The sequence below is a fragment of the Hippopotamus amphibius genome, chromosome 16, assembly GCF_030028045.1.
Source record: "Hippopotamus amphibius kiboko isolate mHipAmp2 chromosome 16, mHipAmp2.hap2, whole genome shotgun sequence".
NCBI lineage: Eukaryota > Metazoa > Chordata > Mammalia > Artiodactyla > Hippopotamidae > Hippopotamus > Hippopotamus amphibius.
The window spans coordinates 14,069,204-14,091,777 of record NC_080201.1 but is presented as its reverse complement, the minus strand read 5'-3'; the positions used below and the strand labels follow the sequence as shown (position 1 = coordinate 14,091,777).

At 37.2% G+C, this 22,574-nt stretch overlaps 1 protein-coding gene across 4 annotated transcripts; it reads left to right on the top strand.

Annotated features, from left to right (window-relative positions):
• The first annotated feature begins 8,311 nt into the window (after positions 1 to 8,311).
• On the top strand, positions 8,312 to 15,510 carry CMTR2 (cap methyltransferase 2). 4 transcript variants are annotated; one of them, XM_057713409.1, is made up of 3 exons: positions 8,312 to 8,710; positions 10,844 to 10,919; positions 12,006 to 15,510. In XM_057713409.1, the coding sequence occupies exon 3, from the start codon at positions 12,025 to 12,027 to the stop codon at positions 14,320 to 14,322; it is 2,298 nt and encodes a 765-aa protein (XP_057569392.1). In that variant the 5' UTR covers positions 8,312 to 8,710; positions 10,844 to 10,919; positions 12,006 to 12,024; the 3' UTR covers positions 14,323 to 15,510. The 4 variants fall into 4 exon arrangements, with proteins under 4 accessions (XP_057569392.1, XP_057569393.1, XP_057569391.1 ...); XM_057713410.1 differs by having other exon boundaries at positions 8,312 to 8,726; XM_057713408.1 differs by lacking the exon at positions 8,312 to 8,710 and having other exon boundaries at positions 10,341 to 10,919.
• The last annotated feature ends 7,064 nt before the right edge of the window (positions 15,511 to 22,574 follow it).

Genomic DNA, 22,574 nt, shown 5'->3' with positions numbered 1-22,574 from the left:
GGGAATGCCCCATAACCTTTTTTTTTTTTTTTTTTTGGCACACGGGCTTAGTTGCTCCGTGGCATGTGGGATCTTCCTGGAGCAGGGATCGAACCTGTGTCCCCTGCATTGGCAGGCGGATTCTTAACCACTGCACCACCTAGGAAGCCCCCATAACCTATTTTTAATAGATGCATTATACTCTTTTCAAATTGCATCTGAGAAGTGGACTCATTCCTGAAAATCATGCATATGTGTGATTGAGCTGAACAAGTGGATTTCTCGTCTGTGGGAGTTGGACTGGATTTAAGAATGAAGCAGATCATCCTCTTTTTTTAATGTTTAAAATTTTTAGGGAATATTTCAAACATTCAGAGAAGTAAGGAGAATAAAACACCCATGTGTCTAACACTTAGATTTTTAAAGTGCTAATATTTTGACCCTACTTCAGAGCTTAATAAAAAGGATAAAAACATTACAGATACAGTCGAGGTCCCTTTTGTGCCTCTTTCCCATCCTTCTGTCGTCCCAGAGCTTACCAGTTTCTGGAAGTTATGGTGTGCATCTTCCTCATCTGTGTTTTTATATATTTACTATGTTTGTATCAATAAGCGTTAAACAGAATTGTTGCATGTGTTTTTAAACATTACACAAACGGTAAGGCAGTGTAACGCTTCTGCCACTTGCCTTTATAATTCTACACCGTATTTTTGAGATGCAGCCATGCTGGTTCATGTGCTCGTTCATTTTCCAGCTGGTCCTCTTTCCATTCTTCAAAACCTGCCCAAATTGTTGAAGACAGAGAGCAGATAACATCTGACAGCTTCTCAGCGACAGATATGAAATAATTTGGTCTCAGCTGTCTTCTCAGTTTTCCCTTTCTCTTCCTTAGTCTCCCTCCCTCTTTTCCTCTCCTGCTCTATTAAGGGTTTTGAATATAAAAAGAAACAGCAAAAGAAGGAAAACTCTTCAAGGAGGGTCTGAATTTAGCACCATATCTTCCAGAAAAGAATAGACACTTTTCAGGAGCAGCTAACATTTCTCATATACTGGCTACATGCAAAAACCTGTACTAAGCACTTTACATATTCATTTGTTAATCCTCAGTGAGACCCTTGGAGATCTTCCTTGCCCAAGGTCACAAAGCTAGTAGATGGAGATTTTAACCTAGGCATTCAGATGCTAGAGCTGATATGCCCAACCATTCAAAAAGAGAAGCCATACTGAGCCCAAGGAGGGACAGTGTTAGGTGAGCTAGTAACAGAAAGAATCCCCAGGGCTAGTGCTGTAACAACTTTTGGTATTGATTTCACTTCTGAATTAAGTATTATAATGAATGTTAATAAATAAATAATAACAAAGTACTTACTTAAAAAGTCAAAGGGTTGAGTGTTACCTCAGTTCAATTTCCTCACCTGAAATTGATTTCAAACTCCCTCCAGGGTATTTCTGCTTGGCTATTCCTCTATCATCCCTAACTCTCTAAGAACCAAATTTAGTTGTTTCTTTTCTTCTTGACCATGTCCCATTGCTGCAGATTCTGGCACCTCAGTCTGGCTTCCATGGTCCTCTATACTCTGGTTTGTCACGATCTGCTGTGGACTGAGTAGTGTCCCCGCAAAATTCATACGCTGAAGCCCTCCCCCTCAATGTGATGGTATTTGGAGGTGGAGCCTTTGGGAGGTAATTAGGTTTAGATGAGTTCATGAGGTGGGGGGATCCCCATGATGGGATTAGTGCCCTTATAAGAAGAGATCAGAGAGCTTGCTCACTCTCTGCCTTGTGAGGACATAGAGAGAAGGCAGCCTTCTGCAAGCCAGGAAGAAAGCCCTCACCAGGAACCAATCTGCCCACACCTTGATCTTAGACTTCCCAGCCTCCAGTACCATGAAAAACAAATTTCTGTTGTTTAAGATTCCCAGTCAATCATATTTTCTTATAGCAGCCTGAACTAAGACACTACCTATATAGCATTTTAATCTTATTAACTTTCCATTCCTTTTCCACAATTATCCTTCCTCTACCCTGTTTTTTCACCTGTGTTATTTTCCCTCTCCCCAAATAACAGCAACCTTTTAAGGGAAAAATTAAAGCCTCTTTTCCCCATCTATTCCCTACTAATTCCCCCTTTCTTTAGACTCCTACAACACTTTACCTGTACTGTACAATATTTGTACTGAGTTATATAATGGTATTAATTAATTTATTAACTAGGCTGCGTTGGGTCTTTGTTGCTGCACCTGGGTATTCTCTAGTTGTGGCGAGCAGGGGCTATTCCTCATTGCAGTGCGTGGGCTTCTCAATGTGGTGGCTCCTCTTGTTGTGGAGCACAGGCTCTAGGCTCTTGGGCCTCAGTAGTTGTGGCATGTGGCCTCAGTAGTTGCTCCGTGGCATGTGGGATCTGGGGATCTTCCTGGACCAGGGATTGAACCTGTGTCTCCTGCATTGGCAGGCAGATTCGTAACCACTGAACCACCAGGGAAGTCCCTATTTTTTAACATCTTGTGTCTGCAATGAATTACTTAATGCTTCAAGGATGGGCCATGTTTTGTATTCTATTCCACATGTCAGTGTTGCCCAACCATTTTTTTTTTTAACCTCCTGAGCCCATCTCATAGTAATGTACATTCTCTCTTAAACTCTTACATTTTAAAATAAGTCATTGTGGTCATGCCTACAAAATAAAATAAAGAAGTAATTTTAAGTAAAAACATATTTTAGGTGAGCATATTATCGATGACTGTTATTTAAAATATAATCTTGAATGATATTCATAACATATAAAAACACATTTTGACTTTTCTTCCTTCAGTGACTCACTCTGTTTAGTTAACTTTATACAAAAAAAAATAATTTGCTAAAAAATAAATTTTAAGAAAGACATTTCATATTGAATTTTAGTCCTGAATGTATTTTAAAATGCAGGATGAAGTTTAACAATGTTTACAGCACCAAAAATAGATGAAAACTGCATTAATGATCTGATGTTTAAAATTCTTGCATTTATGGTTAAAAATTAGCTGATTTGTTTTAATAATTTTTGTTTAGTTTCCAAACAGTAAGAAAAAAAAATAGACTATAGGCTGTTTGGAAGCACTTTCCCACAAATACCACCATGTAGAAGTTCTAACCAATAGCTGAATAGACAAATTGGTTATAATTTTTACTATATTTTCTCTTTTTAACATTGTATTTTGATAGTTTAACGTGCTGCATGAGAGTTTGGATCAGAATGCAATTTAAAGATCTAGTGGAAAATCACCGTGAAGGAAACTGGAAGACTTATTATCAGGTTTATAACCTTTACTGACTTCTGCAATGTCAATGTCAGTGTTGCCTTAGCTTGCTGCCTTTGAACAAGAAGTCCATTCCATGTGGCAGGAAGAGAAGTGGAACACTACTTGACAAAGACTAGGAACAGCTTAAGATTGTGCAACGGTCAAAGCCAAGCCTGAATGCTGTTCACTAAATCAGACAAATGGGTCAAATGACTGAGCCCCATAAGAACATTCACCTGGTCTTTACCAGGTCTGAAGCTGTTCACTTAAAGCTCACTCAGAGGCTCTCTTTACTGTGTTGATGGGATACTCACTGTATGTATGTATTTGTTTTTTAATGGAAAGAGATGCCATTTTTGCCTTTTGTGATGTGAATCTCTATTTATTTCACCCAATATTTTATTGTGAAAAATTTCAATAGAGAAAAGCTGAAAGAATTACATAGTGAACATCCACGTGTCCACCACCTAGATTCTACAATCATGAACATTTTGCTATGCTCACTTTATCATTGATCCATCCTTCTATCCATCCATCAACTGATCTTATGTGTAGCACATTTCAAAGTAAGGTGCAGATGTAGTATACTTCTCCTCTAAACACTTCAGCTTGAAAATGGTTAACCTAGAGCTCAATATTTGTTTATGGCTCTTTTTTTTTTTTTAAAGCAAAATTTATATTTAGTGACATGCTAATCTGAATTGTACCATTTGATGAATTTTGACAGATACATATACCTCTTAACCTATATCCCCTATCAAGATATAGAACATTTCCATCACCGCAGAAAACTCCCTCTGGGGTTTTGGAACCACAATTTGTACATTGTCGCTTCACAGAATCTGAGGCTGTAATTAGAGATTCGGCAAGTTGATTGGTGATAAATGGTCACAGAAGCAGTTTAGTTTTTGTTTGCTTTGACAGAGAATTGTAATTGGAGTAGAGGCCAGGGAGCCAGTTGTTTTACTTTTTGGATGCTACTTATGTTGCAGTCACGCCAGTTGTATATAAAAAACACTCAGGAACTGGAAAGAATAGCTAATTGTAGCTAGCTTCCACTCAGGTACAGTGTATAATCATTAAAATATATTTTAAAATGTTGTTATTAAATGCCTTCGCATAACTGTGCATTTTAATACAAATTTGCAAATATATTAGTGCAGGGCCTGGTTATTTTCTTTCAACTTTTCAAAGTTTTAAATACTAATTTCATTCATTCATAACATTTCATCTTTTCCAAAAACTTTGCAACCATCTACCTTCCTGCTTTTAGGACAAAATGAATAAAAGTTATATATACAATATATATATATTATTTATATAAAATTTAAAATATATTTAAATTTAAAATTAAAAAATATATATATTTTAAATTAAATTACTGGCCTACTATAAATATTTCTGGCCATGAATGTGGACTATAAAGTTGTTTTTACATTACTGGAGGCAGTTTCTAGGAATTCTCTGCAGAACAGATTGGCCTTGGAGTCCAAACCTTGACTCCACTACTGACTGACTGCATGACCTTCAGCAAATTGCTTAATCACTTTGGTCCTTGATTTCTCTGTTTATAAAATGGGGACAATACATGTATTGATCTCATAGAGCTGTTGAGAAGAGAAAATGAAAACCGGCAGTTTTCAGTGCTTAGCACATATTATGTACTCAAAAAAATATACTCAAAAAATGTTACTATTGTGATTATTTTAGTAAAGACAGGCTCACTATAAGCTTTGTTGTTTGGAATATTCCTGATAATATTTATAAACTTCAGGGACCATAGTGATTGTGTTTAAGAGATTACAAATCCTTTTTCTAGTCTTTGGTCCCATGAAAGAACAATATCCACAGCTTTTAGTTTTTAATTACTATTTATTAAGAATCAGATGTAAAAAGCAACCAATTCCCACCAATACCTAAAGTAAAAAAGATTCACAACACCAAAAGTTGGTGAGGATGTGAAGCAACCAGAATGCTCACCTACTGTGGGTAGAGATGTAAAATGGTGCAAGCACTTTGGAAAACTGTTTGGGGGTTGCTTAAAGAGTTACACATACATCTCCCTCAGTGATTCTCAGAATGACAATACTGCTAAGGTTGAGAAACCTTCATCTACTTTATGACCCAGCCGTATCATGTCTAGGTATTCACCCAAGAGTAAAGAAAATGTATGCTCACAAAAATGTCTTGTACTGGAATGCTTACAGCAGCTTTATTCATAATAGCCCCAAACTGGAAACAGAACTCAGGTGTCCATCCATAGGAGAACAGATGATTAAACTGTGGTCTATCCATACCATGGCATACTACTTATCAATAAAAAGGAACACACTACAGATACAGAAGACAACATGGATGAACATTGTCAGGGTTCAGAACACACTACCCCCAAATACGGTGCCTTGGCGTATTGAATACTTTAAGCTAAAGGAATTTAAGAAATGGTAGGTGCAGGGAAGACTCTCTGACCTTGCTCTGAAGCAGGTCATAAGAACCTTGGGTGAGAGATGCCCTCCCTATACCTGGAGGAAAGAAACATCCTTATCTCCAAAGATGGAAAGACTCCAAGAAGAATTTAAATGAACATACCTTGCTAAATTTCGCCCAGTTTGCTACTCTCAGCTCCTCCTCATTTGTCACATTTTCCCACGACTTTCCACTTCTCATCAAACCTAGTATAAAAACTCAGGTTTAACAGTTTCTTCAGATCTTCATTTTCTTGTGAAAGTTTCCTTGTCACACAAAACATTAATTTATATGCCTTTCTCTTATCAAGCTATCTTATGTTACCGTGCCCCAGCCAAGCACCTAGAAGAGTAATAGAGAAAGATTATTTTTCTCCTCTACAATATATTAAAAAAAATTACACTGAGTGGAAAGGGGCTGGAAACTAAAAATTATAAACTGTAATGATAGAATTTATGTGATTCTAGAATAGGCAAAACTAAACTGTATTGTTAGAAAACAGATTAGTGGTTACTTCTTGGGGGTGGGAGATTGATTGAGAAGGGGCTCGAGTGAACTTTTTGGAATATTTAATAGGCCTTTGGCAAAAGTGATTGAGTAGTACACTTAAGATCTGAACATTTGACTGTGTATATTATACCTCAGAAAAATTGAAAAAAAGGCAACCAACCCGTGAGTTTGGAAGATATTGGAAGATCTTTTTCTTCCAAGCAGTTTTCCATTGGTCACCCCTCAAACTCTCCAACAATTATATTTTCAGTGTTTCATTTTAGCTAGATGTGCAATTGTATTTCATTATAGGTTTTGTTTACATTTCTTCAAAAACTAATGAGGTTAAGCATCTTTTCATATGTTTATTGGCCTTTTTGATACCATCTTTTTGAAGTTTTTATTCTGGTCTTTTGCCCATTTTTCCACTGGGACATCTTTTTTCATTTATTTGTAGGAGTTTTATACTCTGGATACAAGTCCTTTTCATATCTATATATATGGTAAATATCTTCTCTCACTCTATAGGTTGCCTCTTGACTCCCAGTGCTGTCTGACGATGAATAAACATTCTTAATTTTAACCTAGTTCAATTTATGTATTTTTTTCTTTATTAGTTCTTTTTTCCATCCTATTATAAACTTTTTGCCTATTTCAAGGTCATGAAGATTTCTCTTATATTTTCTGCTAAAAGAGTTATTGTTTGATCTTTAAAATATAGATTGGCAATCTAAACGAAACCTATTTTTATTATGTGAGTTGAGTCCAAATAAATTTTTTTCCATGTAGATATCCAGATATCCTAGCACCATTTTTTTTGAAAAGACTTCTTTCTCCACTGATGCCTGTCCTGGAAGACTTGTAAAAAAATGTGTGTGTGTGTGTGTATTTAACATAAATGGTTCAAACTCTACACACAGTTCTGTATTCTCCTATTTTCACACAATACTGTTGGCACATACAGCCTATTAATGGCTGCACAGTATTGCATCATATGGATGTACCATAAAGAATTTAATTTCTTTAAAGCAGACATTTAGAAAGTAACCAGGTTTTGTTATTGATGTCATTAAGGTGCTGTAAAAAACATTGTGTCCAAAGTGAGTGCCAGTTGTTTGTTTTCTAAAGATGAATTACTAGGAGTGGGAACTGCTGGACTAAGGTGCAAGGCCATTTTAAAGTTTGCCTTCTGTAAGGTAGTACCAATTTTTACTCTCACTCACATTATGTAAACCTGTTTCTCCACATTCTCACCAAAAGTAGCCATTATTGATCTTTTAAAATCTTTGCTAAGTAGGGTGAAAACTTATTTCTAATTATTTTTTAAATTAATTAATTTATATATTTTATTTTTTTTTTTTTATTTATTGGCTGCATCAGGTCTTCCTTGCTGCCTGGGTTTTCTGTAGTCGCGGAGAGTGCAGGCTTCTTATTGTGGTGGCTTCTCTTGTTGCAGAGCACAGGCTCCAGGCACACGGGCTTCAGTATTTGTGGTGTGTGGGCTCAGTAGTTGTGGCTCACAGGCTCTAGAGCTCAGGCTCAGTGGTTGTGGTGCACGGCGCTTAGTTGGTCCGTGGCAGGTGGTAATCTTCCTGGGCCAGGGCTCGAATCCGTGTCCCCTGCATTGGCAGGCAGATTCTTAACCACTGCGCCACCAGAGAAACCCCTCTATTTTTTTTTTAAGTTAGACAGCTTTGTACTATATCCTTATCAGCTGTTTTACTTTTTTTGGATGGCCTGTTCAAATCTTCTCCCATTTTTCTTCTGAGGCTGTCTTTTCCTATTGGTTTATAAACATATGTATGTTATGATAACAGAGTGTTATGATAACAGAGTGTTATCTCGTAGTTTCCCTAGTTTGGCTTTTTAATCTTGTGTTCTTCCGAACACCAGCTTTAACTTAACAAGTACTACGAGCTAAGTTCCACCCAGCAGCAACAGAAAACCTCGGGCGTCCAGGGCCCAGGTGGGCGGGGCCAGCGTGTCCCGGGCAGGTTGGCCCCGCCCCATCCCTCGCCACCTCCCTCGAGGGGGCGGGGCCAAAGGACGCTCCGTCTGCGCCCATGGTTGCCACAGCGGCCTTGGGGCGGGAGGCTGGAGCTTCCCGGCTTCAGCACCGCGGAGGAGCGGAACCTAAGGGAGCCGAGGTCTGGGCGCTGCGAGAGACGCCGGCGTGCGGAACGTCCGCGTGTGACGCCAGCCCGGCCTAGAAGCGCATGCGCAGTGCATGTGTCAGGGCCCTCGGGCCGCGAGGCCGCCGGCGTTCCGCGGCGGCGCGGTCTGGCGGTGTGCCTCCAATCCGCGAGTCCCGACGGCGGGTCCCTGCCTCCTTCCTGGCCTCCCGGCGCGCCACCTCCCTTCCCTGTGCCGGGTGGGGGCAGCGAAGACCTGCAGGAGCGACGCTCCCGGAAGTCACCCCCAGGAGCGGAAGTGGAGAATGCCCTCCTCGCGTGAGGAGGGCGAGTGAAGCGCAGCCTCTGTAGTCCCTGGGGGTTGAGGTGGGCGTGAGCTGAGGTAATCCAGGCCCGGGTTCCGAGCCCGGGTCCTCCTTCGACTTTCCAGTGTGTTAGGCAGAGGCTGGGAGTGAGGTTCCTTCGGGTCAGGGACCGGGCCGCTCGGATGGCGCTTGGGGCTCACGTCCACCAGAGGAGGCCAAGTCTGGGGTGCCCCTGGCCCAAAGTAAAGCGCTGGGTATACACCAGGCATTGTTTTCACCGCTGCTAGGAGGAGGAGTTGGCGGAAACACTTGTAAAAGTCCTTTACGTGTTAATTGGAGGAATAACAACTGTTGATGCGATCTTGAGGGTTTCGTGTTAGGCCGGCGAATTTTGCGGGTATTCCCTTCGTGGCTTTGGGCCGGGGGCTACATGACTTCCTGCTAGACTCTGCAAAACAAGAATGGTGATGCTGACCCTCGTAGCAGAATTATGATGCCACAAAGCTCTGTGGAGTGCTTAGTGAGAGGGACAGAGGAACACGCACTGGAAACGTTTTCCTTCTGTCCTGTAAATCACGTGCATTTTTGTTGTTATGCGTTGAGATGTTGGGGTGACTTTGAAGTGCATTGTTAAGGCTTATATTCAGAACCTAATCAGAGGAGCGTCTTTTGTGCTAGTCCGATATGCCTTCAGTTATTCGATAAATACTTATTGAATGCTTACTGTGTGCAGAGTACTGTTTTAGCCTTTTGGGATGGTGAGCGAATAAAGAAAACAAAGATCCCTGCCCTGTGGAGCTTAGGTTGTAGTTTTGGGAAGACAAGTCATAAACAGGAAACATAAATAAGTAAATCATATGTTATAGGAAAAGAGTGCCATGGAAAAAAGGAAGACACAGCAAGGTTCTTACCTTTCCCACTGGTAATGCAAGGTGCAATTTTAAATTAAGATGTGAGGGTGGGCCTCACAGAGAAAATGACCCTTGAGTGAATTCTTGAAGGACGGAAGGGAATTAACTATGCAGACATCTGAGGGAAGAACATTCCAGGCAGAGGGACTGACAGGGGTGCATAGACTTCCCCCTTGCAGTGACTGGGGTCTTAAGTGGACAGCAAGAGAGCCTGTGTGGCTGGAACACAATGAGTAAGAAGGGTAGTGCTAGGAAATTAGGTTAGAGATGGGGTGGGGCTGGAGGACAGACATCTTCAAGGGCCCTGTAGGCTACTGTGAAGACTTTGGCACTTAACTTTGAGTGAAATGGGGAGCTACTGCAGCACAATTTTGCGCAGAGTGGTGATACGATCCTACTTAGGTTTTACAGAGTTAACTCTGGTGGGTACATTTCAGAATAGAATGTAGGCGGCAAGGGTAGAAGCAGAGAGACCAGTGAGAAGGCTATGGCACTAACCCAGGAGGGAGCTGACAGTGTCTGCAGTGAGGAGGCTGGTGGCTGGAGGTGGGCGAGAAGCAGTTGGGTTCTGGGAATTTGCTAGTAGGAAACACGACCTGAACATTATTCAATTGAATATACAACTTATGTATAAATATATCTAATTTTGATCTGTGTTCCACAGGTATAGTCAGGAAGAACAGTGGAGTGTTTGAATCACTTTAGTTGTTCTGTGAAAATAATTACATATTAGCTTAAGTAAGATTTCGGAGTTTACGTACAACCATTAATTAGTATGTGAAGTTAATGACTAAAATCAGACTTTTTCCAAAATAGAATATGGTTGAAATCTAAAAGTTATAGTTTCTAGTAAACAAAGCGTGAATTAGGACAGAATAACTTGTTGTAGTAAACTTTCATTTACCTTTATTTAGGATTTTAGGAAATACCTCCACTTTGCCTTCTTTCAGAAATTTGTCTAAATGTAGCTTCTAACAGTTAACAACAACAAAAAGATCTAAGTTAAGAAAAATATATTAATGAGTAATTGTGACTGTTATCCACAGTTTTCTTGCAACATAAATATAGTGTAGCAAACAGAAATGACTAAGAAGATACTTGTTACTTCAAGAAGTTTACAAGCTAGCAGAATAGACAGACTTGTAAATAATTTAAGCAAAATGAAAAAGGTTGAAAAAAGTGTGTTAAGAGTACACAGTAAATGCCAATAGAATATGGTCTTCTGGCTCTTATTGTGTTTATTGTAGTGCTTGCTCACCTTTATTTCCCATTTTAATCTTCAGACTGGTATAGAATGTACTGATTATGCTAAATAAATGCAGAACTCATGAACTGAAGCACCTGTTGATTAACGTGCCAGTAAGTACCATGTAATACTCGTTGCTCTATCTGCTGGAATTTAGAACTTTCCCAACACTATGCCATTAGGCCTTGCTTCTTTCTCTTGTACCCCTTCCCCTTTTCCAGTGGACAGATGTTTCTGTTTCTTAGGCAGTGTTAGGACACAGAATGTAGGGTGACTATTTGTAATTTGTATACTCATTAAGATTATTTCTTCAGTTTAAAATTATTCTATCAAAGTGTATTAAGTTTTTGTGGCAGTAAAACAATAATATTTTATAATACAAGCATGGAGCTGTCTGACCGACCATATGAGGCAGCAATGTGTAGTGTAGAGACATGCCAGGGTGACTGTAAGTCAGTTTCAGCATTGCGCAGGAGGCTAACCTGTCAAGTACACCACAGTTGACAAGCAGTAGAGTGGTGAGTGTTTGCTGGTGGCCCGTAAAGGCGATCTGGTACCACCAAAGTGCGTGACTTCGCAAGAGAGTGAGATGGACAGAGGACATACTTGGCATTCCTCGTAGGTGAGTAAGTGGGTTGTGGCAGAGAGGTCTGGTAGCAGGACCAGTGCTGGGTTCAGGTGTAGGAAACTCTCCTGCAAGGAAGTGAGATTTGGAGGGAGCTAAAAAAAGCTAAAAGTCACTTGTTAGAGTTAGATCAAAAGTCATTTCAGGCATGAATCTTAGTCTAAGCAAGTGTTTGGGGCCCCGTGGGTGATATCTCAGCATGAGCAGCTAGGGGGGTTACTTTGGTAATAAGAGCTGCTGTTCAATGATAAATATTCTTTGGTATATGCTAGCATGTTTTATCCTCATCTAAAAAATGATACCTCAATTTTTTAAACAAGAAACTGAAATGTAAAGTTCTTTGCCCATGGTCTCTTACTAAACTGTAAATGGCAGTGCTGGAATTTGAGCCCAGGTCTGTTGGATATCAAAGCCTTTATTCTTTATTCCACATGGCCTCATTATATAATGAATTATGCTGACATTAGTCTTCCCGTTTTATGTGGTTTGTCATGATTGTGGTCCAGTTTGCTGTGGATGAGATTTCACTCACTAATAAATGTGATTCATTTAATTGTATGTTTTCTTTTTCTAGATTTTAATTTAATTTGAAAATGAGTAAATGCAGAAGGCTGCCACTGGGTTCAAGTCCAGAGACATTCAGCCCAGATGTTCTTGCTGATATTTTTGAACTCTTTGCCAAGAAATTTTCTTATGACAAGCCACTTCATCATGAGTGGCAGTTACCAGATCCCAGTGAGATTTTCACCTGTGACCACGTGGAATTCAGTGCATTTCTTGATTTGAAGAACTCCCTAAATGAAGTAAAAAACCTACTGAGTGATAAGAAACTGGATGAGTGGCATGAGCACACAGCTTTCACTAATAAAGCTGGGAAAATAATCTCTCACGTGAGAAAATCTGTGAATGCTGAACTTTGTACTCAAGCATGGTGTAAGTTTCATGAAATTTTGTGCAGCTTTCCACTTATTCCACAGGAAGCTTTTGAGAATGGAAAGCTGAATTCTCTACACCTTTGTGAAGCTCCTGGAGCTTTTATAGCTAGTCTCAATCACTACTTAAGATCCCATCGATTCCCCTGTGATTGGAGTTGGGTAGCTAATACTCTGAATCCATACCATGAAGCAAATGATAATCTTATGATGATTATGGATGACCGACTCATTGCCAATACCTTGCATTGCTGGTACTTTGGTCCAGATAACACTGGTGATATCATGGCCTTGAAATATCTGACTGAACTTCAGAATTTCGTAAACAGCATGACTCCCATTCACTTGATCACTGCAGATGGAAGTTTTGATTGCCAGGGAAATCCAGGTGAACAAGAAGCTTTAGTCTCTTCTTTGCATTACTGTGAAGCTGTCACTGCTCTGATGACTCTTGGAAATGGTGGCTCTTTTGTTCTGAAGATGTTTACTATGTTTGAACATTGTTCCATAAACCTGATGTACCTGTTGAACTGTTCTTTTGACCAAGTCCATGTTTTCAAACCTGCTACCAGCAAGGCAGGAAACTCAGAAGTCTATGTGGTATGTCTCTACTATAAGGGAAGAGACGAAATCTATCCTCTTTTATCTAAGATGGTGCTGAATTTTGGGTCTGAAATGACCAGGAAAGCTCTCTTTCCCCATCACATGATTCCTGAATCGTTTCTTAAAAAGCATGAACAGTGTTGCGTGTTCTTTCATAAATACCAGCTAGAGACTATTTCTGAGAACATTCGTCTGTTTGAGTGCATGGGAAAAGGGGAACAAGCAAAGCTGAATAGTTTAAGGGACTATGCTGTTCAGTATTTCATGCAGAAGTTTCAATTGAAACCTCTTTCCAGAAATAACTGGTTAGTGAAAAAATCTAATATTGGTTGTAGTACAAATACAAAATGGTTTGGGCAGAGGAACAGATACTTTAAAACCTACAATGAAAGGAAAATGCTGGAAACCCTTTCATGGAAGGATAAGGTGGCCAAAGGGTACTTTAATAGTTGGGCTGAAGAACATGCTGCATATCATCCTGGGCAGAGTTCTCTTTTAGAAGGGCCAGCTTCCAATCTTGAGTGTCACTTATGGCAGATTTTACAGGGAAAGAAACTGCCAAGGGTAAAGTGTTCTCCTTTCTGTGATGGTGAGATTTTAAAGGCTCTGAATGAAGCAGTTGAAAAGTCATTAGGAGGAGCCTTGAATTTGGATTCCAAGTGTAGGCCAAAACAGCAGTGTTGTTGTTCTTGTCACACTTTTTCTGAAGAATTGATATTTTCTGAGTTGCTTAGCCTTACCAAGTGCCTTCGGGATGAGCAGGATGTAGAACCCAGCAACCAAGTAAAGTGCCTGCTTGTGGGCTTTCCAGCTCTCTGTGATATCAAAACGCATATACCATGGGAAGTTCGACTCTTGGAATCAGCTGAGCTCATGGCTTTTAGCTGCTCGTTGCTTCATGATGGAGACCCAAGTTACCAGCAGTTATTTTTGGACTGCCTTCTACATTCACTGCAGCAGCTTCATACAGGAGATATTATGATTTTGCCCATACTTTCTTGTTTTACAAGATTTATGGCTGGTTTGATCTTTGTACTCCACAGCTGTTTTAGGTTCATCACGTTTTCTTGTCCCACATCTTCTGAGCCCCTGAAGACTTGTGCAGTCCTGCTTTGTGTTGGTTATCAGGACCTTCCAAACCCAGTTTTCCAGTATCTGCAGAATGTGAATGAATTGTTGAGTGCTTTGATTAACTCTGATGCACCCCAGCAGGTTTTACAGTTTGTGCCAATGGAGGTGCTCCTTAAGGGCACATTACTTGATTTTTTGTGGGATGTGAATGCTGCCATTGCTAAAAGGCATTTACATTTGATTATTCAAGGAGAGAGAGAAGAAATCAGCAGCCTTCAGTTGTAAAGTTGAACATCCTTTCTGAGATTTAACTTTCTGGGCTTCTTACAGTTTCCATTGTTATTGCATCCCTTTGCTATTAATTTAAAACCTTTTATTTTGAGGAAAGGCCAACTTTTGCATCATTTAAAGTCTCATTATTTCTGGAAAGCCATCAGCTAGTTCTGATCTCTGGGGTATATACACTCACAGACAGAATTTTCTTTGTGGTAGAATATATGCAGTAATGATATTCAACCTCAAACATGAGAAGTGTGTATGTGCTTGGGGTGAACACACACGTGCTTGCATATGCAGTTTAGTTGGTCTTATTTATCTGCTTAAGATTTGCACCTGTGTGCCTTCATTCAGATTAGATTTTTTTCCAACTAATTTTCCCTCAATGGCTAATACTGTTAATGAATTGATAGAGGTCTTTGATGAAAGGAGGTGAGCCAGTCCTCAGCAACACTGATTTCCTTTAATAGTGACCATGTCAGTTATGGATTTGGGGAACTCACCATGCCAGACATCTTGATATGTGCCATTCATGGCCCTTAGGCCATCGATCCAATTATAAATATTTTACTAACCACTACCATCCAACTAGAAAGGATATCAGGACAGCTTTGAACCAAAGGTCATGTTTAAAACAATGGAAAATTATTGTGTCTAAAACACTCCTATGTGAGTGAAAAGTTTCACTTAGCAATGGTGTGGTAATTTTTAACTTCGAGGAAATTTGTGAACAAAAAGACTTTTTTTTAATTGCAAAATAATGTTTATAGTCTCATACTGGGGACATATGACTGTGATGACTGGAAATCCTGAAGAGAAGTTTTAACACTTTCAGAATGATGGTACAACAGTAAAAATTTTTAAATCTTCACTGATTCTTTTTTCAGTATGAAAGTAGCACTTTACCAAAAGATTAACCATGAGATGGTTGTCACTTATGTTTGATTTCTTTTGAGTTATATGTATTTGTCAGTATAAATGGGCTATTCTGGCCAAGTGTATTAAGCAGATCTTCATTACTTTGAAATTCCACAAAGTGAAGAATATTTGTATTCTCATGTGCATTTTAGACATATTTGTTAGTTATATGAAAAATAAATGTGTTCTTTGACGTATTTGGTTGATAAATATTAATCTGAATTTTTTCATGTTCTTTGTTATTTTGAGTTCCATTATAGATTCATGAATAAAGTCATTAGCAGAGAGATTTTGTGTTCATTTTTTTTAAAGGGAATCATGGGGGGAAGCTAAAAATATAACTTGGAAACATTTTTTTTAAAGGAAGATTTGAATGGGAGTTAATGTTCCTTCATTTCCTCTGATTTGTATTCATTAAAATTTAGTCCTTAATACTGCAATATTTATGGGAGCTCTACTTCAGGAAAGAAATTGAATACTTAAAGGAGGGAGGGAAGTTCTTGACAGAGAGGGTGTGGAGTACTGGAGGTAGTTTTCTGAAAGAAATGTGATTTCCTACTGGTGACTTTATGGAAGCTGTTACAGTTGTATAATGGTAGAAGTCTGATAGAAAATTGGTTACCAAGAGAGAATTAAAAACCACTCTCGGGAAACCATTTTGCATTTAAATAGTCTTTATGCCTTGGTTGATTTTGTCCAATCCAATGACTCAGTTTATTTTTACTTGTTTTAATTATTTGATTAGAATGAAGTTGAAAGCCTAGGTCCAGGTTCAGGTATTAAAGCTTTCTTTTAAGCCCCTCAAATAAGTATTGAATACTTAGTTGTTTTTAACATTAACCTGTGTTGGAACATGTAACATATTGGTGTATACTAGAGTGTATTTTGGTTTTTAATCCAGTGTTTGGGATCAGTTGCTGTTCATCTGGTTTATTGGATTCTGATTTGCTCTAGAGGTGAGATACAACTTGAGGAAGGTTCAGATTGAATTGATGTAGCTGACAGGTACCAGTGATTTACAGGACTTTCTCTTTGAGAAAAGGGGAAGGAAAAATGTCTGAAAAATGAATTAAAAAGTAGTGGAGGACCATAAAGTAAGAGATGATTTGTATAGTTTTTCAAGGTAGTTACTGTTCTTAAAAAAATTTTTTTAGTAGATCTTGAGGTTTTTAACTTAATTGTGATGCTTTCTGGAAAGAATTTTTAACAGCCAGAAAATTTAAATGTCACAAATGTATTTCCTAACAAACTTAGAGAAAGAGGTCTTATACATTTAATTTCAATATTGATCTTTCTTCTCCCTAAGAAAAAAGTCAGTTTTGTATTTTAGTGGGGGCTTTTATATATTATCCTAATGTCACATAAATATTTAAATGTGTTGAAAACATCTTTTCTGAAATCAATTTAAAATCCAAATTTGTGGACCTTCTCCATCTTTACAGTGGTTATTTTGTTTAAAGGATTTGCATTAAAAGTTTTTTTCTATGCTGAAGATCTTGGAATGGAATGAAAGAAGCAAGATATTAGGAGGGTTGAAAAAAACACATTTATTATGGTTTTGTTATTTTACTTATATTTGATGAGAATACCAGGTCTTTTAAATATTTACACCTTATCTTTTATTTCTGGATGAGATCATTAGTTGAATAGTTTTAATGTTAGTTATGGTACTGTGGTATATGAAATCAGTTAATACCTCACATTTTTAGAAATGAAAATGTTTATAAACCCAATCAAAATCTTATTTTCCATGTTTAAATGCTTAATGCTTTTCACTGATTTTTAAAAAAGGACAACATACTCCATTTAGTGTATTTTTGCTTCTTAAGATGAAAGTAAGAAAAAGGAGATTTTTAGTTTTGTTTCAGTTTCTTAAATTGTTTCAAGCAGTAAATGATTATTACTTTTTATAAAACCAGTACATGCTTATAAAGATTTTAGCCAAAGCATGAGAGGTTTCCTGTTAATTTTTAATGTTCTTAAAAGCGTTTATTAATTACAGTGGTACAATTGGGTCTTAAATTTCCTTTGTAATCTGTTTAATGCAATTTGAACAAAATTAGACTTACTATAGTTATTATCTTTTATTAAAATGATGAAAAATTATTATTATACTTAGATGGTACAGATATGCAAGGCCTGGTTGAAAATTTGTTTACAACATAGTTACTATTGAAAAGAGAGACTCAATCATTTGATAATAGGCTTCCCCACCTTTTTTTTTTTTAAATTAGATTAAAACTCCTTTCTGGCTAATCTTAGCAGAACTAACTATAAAACAAAAATTTCATTATTCCCTAAAAATTTCTGTTTGGATAGTAAATGTTTTTCTGGTTGGCCTAATAGCCAAGTAGCAAAAAACTAGAAGCTTGATACTACATATAGTCACTTATAATAAGTTGGTATGTTTTAGGGTGTGTAATTAAAACAATAATCCTCAATAAATTTATAATGTGTTATTGCTTATTTTGTGCTTCCAGTCAATGCATTCTTTATATAAAACAGTTTATATGAAATTTTTGAATAAGGAGGGACCCCCCCCCCCATTCTGTTATTTGTTTTTTTTAGTTTTGGCCAATACAGAAAATTAAGGTAACTTAGCTTTGGATAAGTACAAGTTGATATTGGAATGTCTTGGGAAGAGGTGAACCTGCTTTATAGCCACAGGTACGGAAGATGCCAACCATTCTTTAGTAGTGAAAATACTTAGAAATTATCTGTCACTGAGCATAGGTTAGCATTTAGTTTCACTCAACTGAAAATTTTATTTAAAAGTATAATCTGCATATGTTCATATATAGGTTTCATACTCATTTACAAGTATAGTATTTCTCTAATTTTCTCAAGATCTTGATCATTGTATCTTTACAGAATGTCTTAATAGATTAACTAGGTGTAATCATTCTATGTTCATTTATACTAAGAGCAGGGACATCAGTTTAGCCTGTTACCAGGGATTTAATAATATTTAATATTGCAGCCACATTGATTTGTGGCTTAAAGTTGTTATGGTATAGTTAAGGAACACATTTCTAGAGAGTGTTCTTTTTCTCTGAACTATTTATGTACACTATGTTGAAAAGATACTTTTATTTTAAAAAGTCTACATATCTTTGTGGATTATCCCATTTTGTTTATATCTACATCTTTTTCCCCTTTAAAATTGTACGTCAACACCAAATTAATTTACTGGGCAAAACAGATGTGCTTTTACTGTCTAGACTTTTGGGAGTTTCTGTTCTGTTTCCAGTGAACTCCAGGACTGAAAAATAAGCCTTTATACTAGACTAGCTGAGAAAATTCAAAACAAGCACAAACATCCTAATGAATTTCTTTTTTGTTGTTGTTAGAGTAAACATCATTCCTGCAACTATCCAGTAACTCTAGTAATGTTAATCTCTTCCTGGAGCTAATTTTCTTGCACTTACTGCTTGCGTCGTTCAATTTGAAATTGATTTTTCTGCTTTCTGAAATATTTTATTTGCAGTATTATATATATATATTTAATTGAGGTGTAGTTGATGTACAATATTATATAAGTTTCAGGTGTACAACATAGTAGATCACAATTTTTAAAGTTTCTATTACATGAGCGTTTCTTACATTGTTTTTTCTTTGTTTTCTCCATTCTTTCATATTCTTTCCAGAATTATAAACTCAAGGGCAATGCACTATGACATATACTTATTTTGTATCTCATATTGTCAATATAGGTGTCTACAGAATACTATTTTTTTTAATTAATTAATTTATTGGCTGCGTTGGATCTTTGTTGCTGCACATGGGCTTTAGTTGATGTGAGTGGGGGCTACTCTTCATTGTGGTGCGTGGGCTCCTCATTGTAGTGGCTTCTCTTGTTGTGGAGCACGGGCTCTAGGTGCGTGGGCTTCAATAGTTGCAGCACATGGGCTCAATAGTTGTGGCTCACGGGCTCTAGAGCACAGGCTCAATTGTTGTGGTGCGCAGGGTTAGTTGCTCCACAGCATGTGGAATCTTCCTGGAGCAGGCTCAAACTCGTGTCCCGTGCATTGGCAGGCAGATTCTTAACCACTGTGCCACCTAGGAAATCCAACAGAATACTATTTGATTTTGTTTTGTTTTTAAGTCTTTATTGAATTTATTACAATATTTCTTTTCTTTTTTTTAAATGTTTTGGTTTTTCTGGCTGTGAGGCATGTGGGATCTTAGCTCCCCAACCAGGGATCAAACCTATACCCCCTGCATTGAAAGGCAAAATCTCAACCACTGGACCACCATGGAAGTCCCTGATTTTGTTTTTTATTATAGAAAACTTTTAAACATATACAACACTGAAATTAGATAACAACCCCCCATGTACCCTAACCCAGTTTCCATTATGCTACATTTTGCTGAACTTATTTTATCCTCCACTTTTTTTCTTGGAGTATTTTAAAGTAAATTCATGAAATATCTCTAACAGATAGCACACCTAACAAAGTTAGTATCACCCAATACTTAGCCTATGTTTAATTTTTCCAGATTGTCTTAAAAATGGCTTTTTACAGTTGATTTAAATAAGGGTTTAAATAAGGCTTACACATTGCATTTGCTTAACATGTCTCCAAAGTCTCCATTTATTGAGTCCCTCTCCCAACATTTTCTTTTCCGTGTCAATTTAACTGTCCTGTAATTTTCCACATTCTGGATTTGGCTGATTATTTTATCTTTTAACTTGTTTCTCTATGCCACATATTTTCTATAAATCGGTAGTTAGAGCGAAAGAACTGATTGCTTTTGGCAAATATACTTCATAAGTGGTGTTGTATACTTCCTTTTTTTTTATCATGTCACGAAGCACAAAATGGCTGGTTGCCACCTCTCAGTGATATTAGGGTTAGTCAGAGATTCAGATATCAGTTTTGTTTTTACACTACCAAGTTTTCTATCAGTCTTTCACTTACTAGCATTAGCTTCTATTGAATATTGACTTTTCAGCTCTATTAGGGGTTGCAAATTAGTGGTTTTCTAACCATATTTCTTCTGTACTAGTTGGACTTTATAATATGTTCTTGAGGTCATCAACTATTGTTTTTTTTTTTTTTAATAGTTTGGTCAGGAAAAGCTGGAGAAGTGCTTAATTTTTTTAAAATTTAATTTTTTAGTTGAGGTATAGTTGATTTACAATATTATATTAGTTTCAGGTATACAACATAGTGATTCAAAACTAGTTTGTTCTCTATATCTCAGTCAGTTTCTTTTTTGTTATATTCACAAATAGTTTAATTTTTAGAGTCCTTATGTAAATGATAACATACCTTATTTGTCTTTCTCTGTCTGACTTATTTCACGAAGCATAATATTCTCTAGGTTCATTCATGTTGCTGCAAATGGCAAATTTTCATTCTTTTTTATGGCTGAGTAGTATTCATTGTATATGTATACCACGGCTTCTTTAGCCACTCATCTACTGATGGGCACTTAGTTTCCTTCAATACCTTGGCTGTTATAAATAATGCTTCTAAGAACTTTGGGGTGCGTGTATATTTCTGGATTAGTGTTTTTGTTTTCTTTAGATAAATATCTAGGAGTAGAATTCCTGGATCATATGGTAATTCTATGTTTGGTTTTTTTGAGGAATCTCCATACTGTTTTTCATACTGCACCAATTTACATTCCCACCAACAATGTAGGAGGGTTCCCTTTTCTCCACACCCTCTCCAGCATTTATTATTTGTAGACTGTTTGATGGTGGCCATTCTGACAGGTGTGAGGAGAGATCTCATTGTGGTTTTGCTTTGCATTTCTCTGATGATTAGTGATGTTGAGCATCTTTCCATGTGCCACATCTGTATGTCTTTGGGAAAATGCCTGTTCAGATTTTCTGCCCATTTTAAAACTAGGTTTTTTGTTTGTTTGTTTTTAGTATTGTGTTATATGAACTGTTTATGTATTTTGGATATTAATCCCTTATTGGTCATATCAGTTGCAAATATCTTCTCCCATTCAGTAGGTTGTTTTTATTTTGTTGATGGTTTCCTTTACTGTGTAAAAGCTTTTAAGTTTAATTAGGTCCCATTTGTTTATTTTTGCTTTTGTTTCCTTTTAGTAGGAGACAGATCCAAAAATATATGGCTACAATTTATGTCTAAGAGTGTTCTGCCTATGTTTTCTTCTAGGAGTTTTATGGTTTCTGGTCTTATAAATGCTTAATTAAAACAACACACTTTATCAGTTTTATATACATAAGTTGGTGTCTTAGCAACCTCCAGGGGTGACCAATGAAATTTTTTTTGTAGTTGTTTTTTAAAACTATCTTTAGGAACTTGTGGGTAGTTATATATTTGATGTATGCTAATCAATTATAATTATTGTTCTCACTTGATGCTGGAATTATCCTATTTGGCATGGGTGGGTGGGAGAGAATCTCCTTCAAGTTGATACTCTGTCATTTTTTATATAATTCAAACAGTCTTTGATAATTTCCATACTTTCTGGCACAACATGTGCCAGTTTCATCTTTTATATTTTCTGCTTGGAACTGATATCATCCTGACCTTAGTGGGAATGTTTGTAGTGCTATGGTTCTCAAACTTTTTGGTCTTAAGACCCTTTTACCCTTTTAAAAATTATTGAGGAATCCAAAGAACTTTAGTTTATGGGAGTTATATTTGCTGATATTTTCCATGTCAGAAATTAAAACAGAAAAATTTTGTTTTATTCAAAAATAATGATAAAACTGTTATATGTTAACATAAATATTTTTTTATGAAAAATAACCTTCAAAATAAAATTTAGTGAGAAGTATGTTTACATTTTTGCAAATCTTTTTTTTTGTCTTTATAATAGAAGACAGCTATAGTCTCATATCTGTTCTTACATTCAGTCTGTTGCGACACACTGTTTTGGTTGAAGTACTTAAAATCTGGCCTCACATAGCTATGTGGTTGGAAAAGGGAGGAGTATTTAACAACCTCTTTAGGTAATTGTGGATATTCTTTGATGCTACTCCAAAACCTGACAGGTAGTTTCTTAAAAGTTGGTTGCAGGCTTCCTAGGTGGCGCAGTGGTTAAGAATCTGCCTGACAATGCAGAGGTCACAGGTTCGATCCCAGCTCCAGGAAGATCCCACATGCCACGGAGCAACTAAGCCCGTGTGCCAAAAAAAAAAAAAAAAAAAAAGTTGGTTGCAATGAAGTATCTTAAACTGTATTATAAATAACCTTTTGTACTCTGTCACACCAACATCCATTGGTCTGTCTTGCACTTTCGGTCACTTACCCACATGTGGTTTTGTAACACCATGAATTTGTCATTTGGAAAATATCGGTTCATTGAGTTTTGCAGATCTTGTAAATGTTGACACATTTGATTATATGGTATCA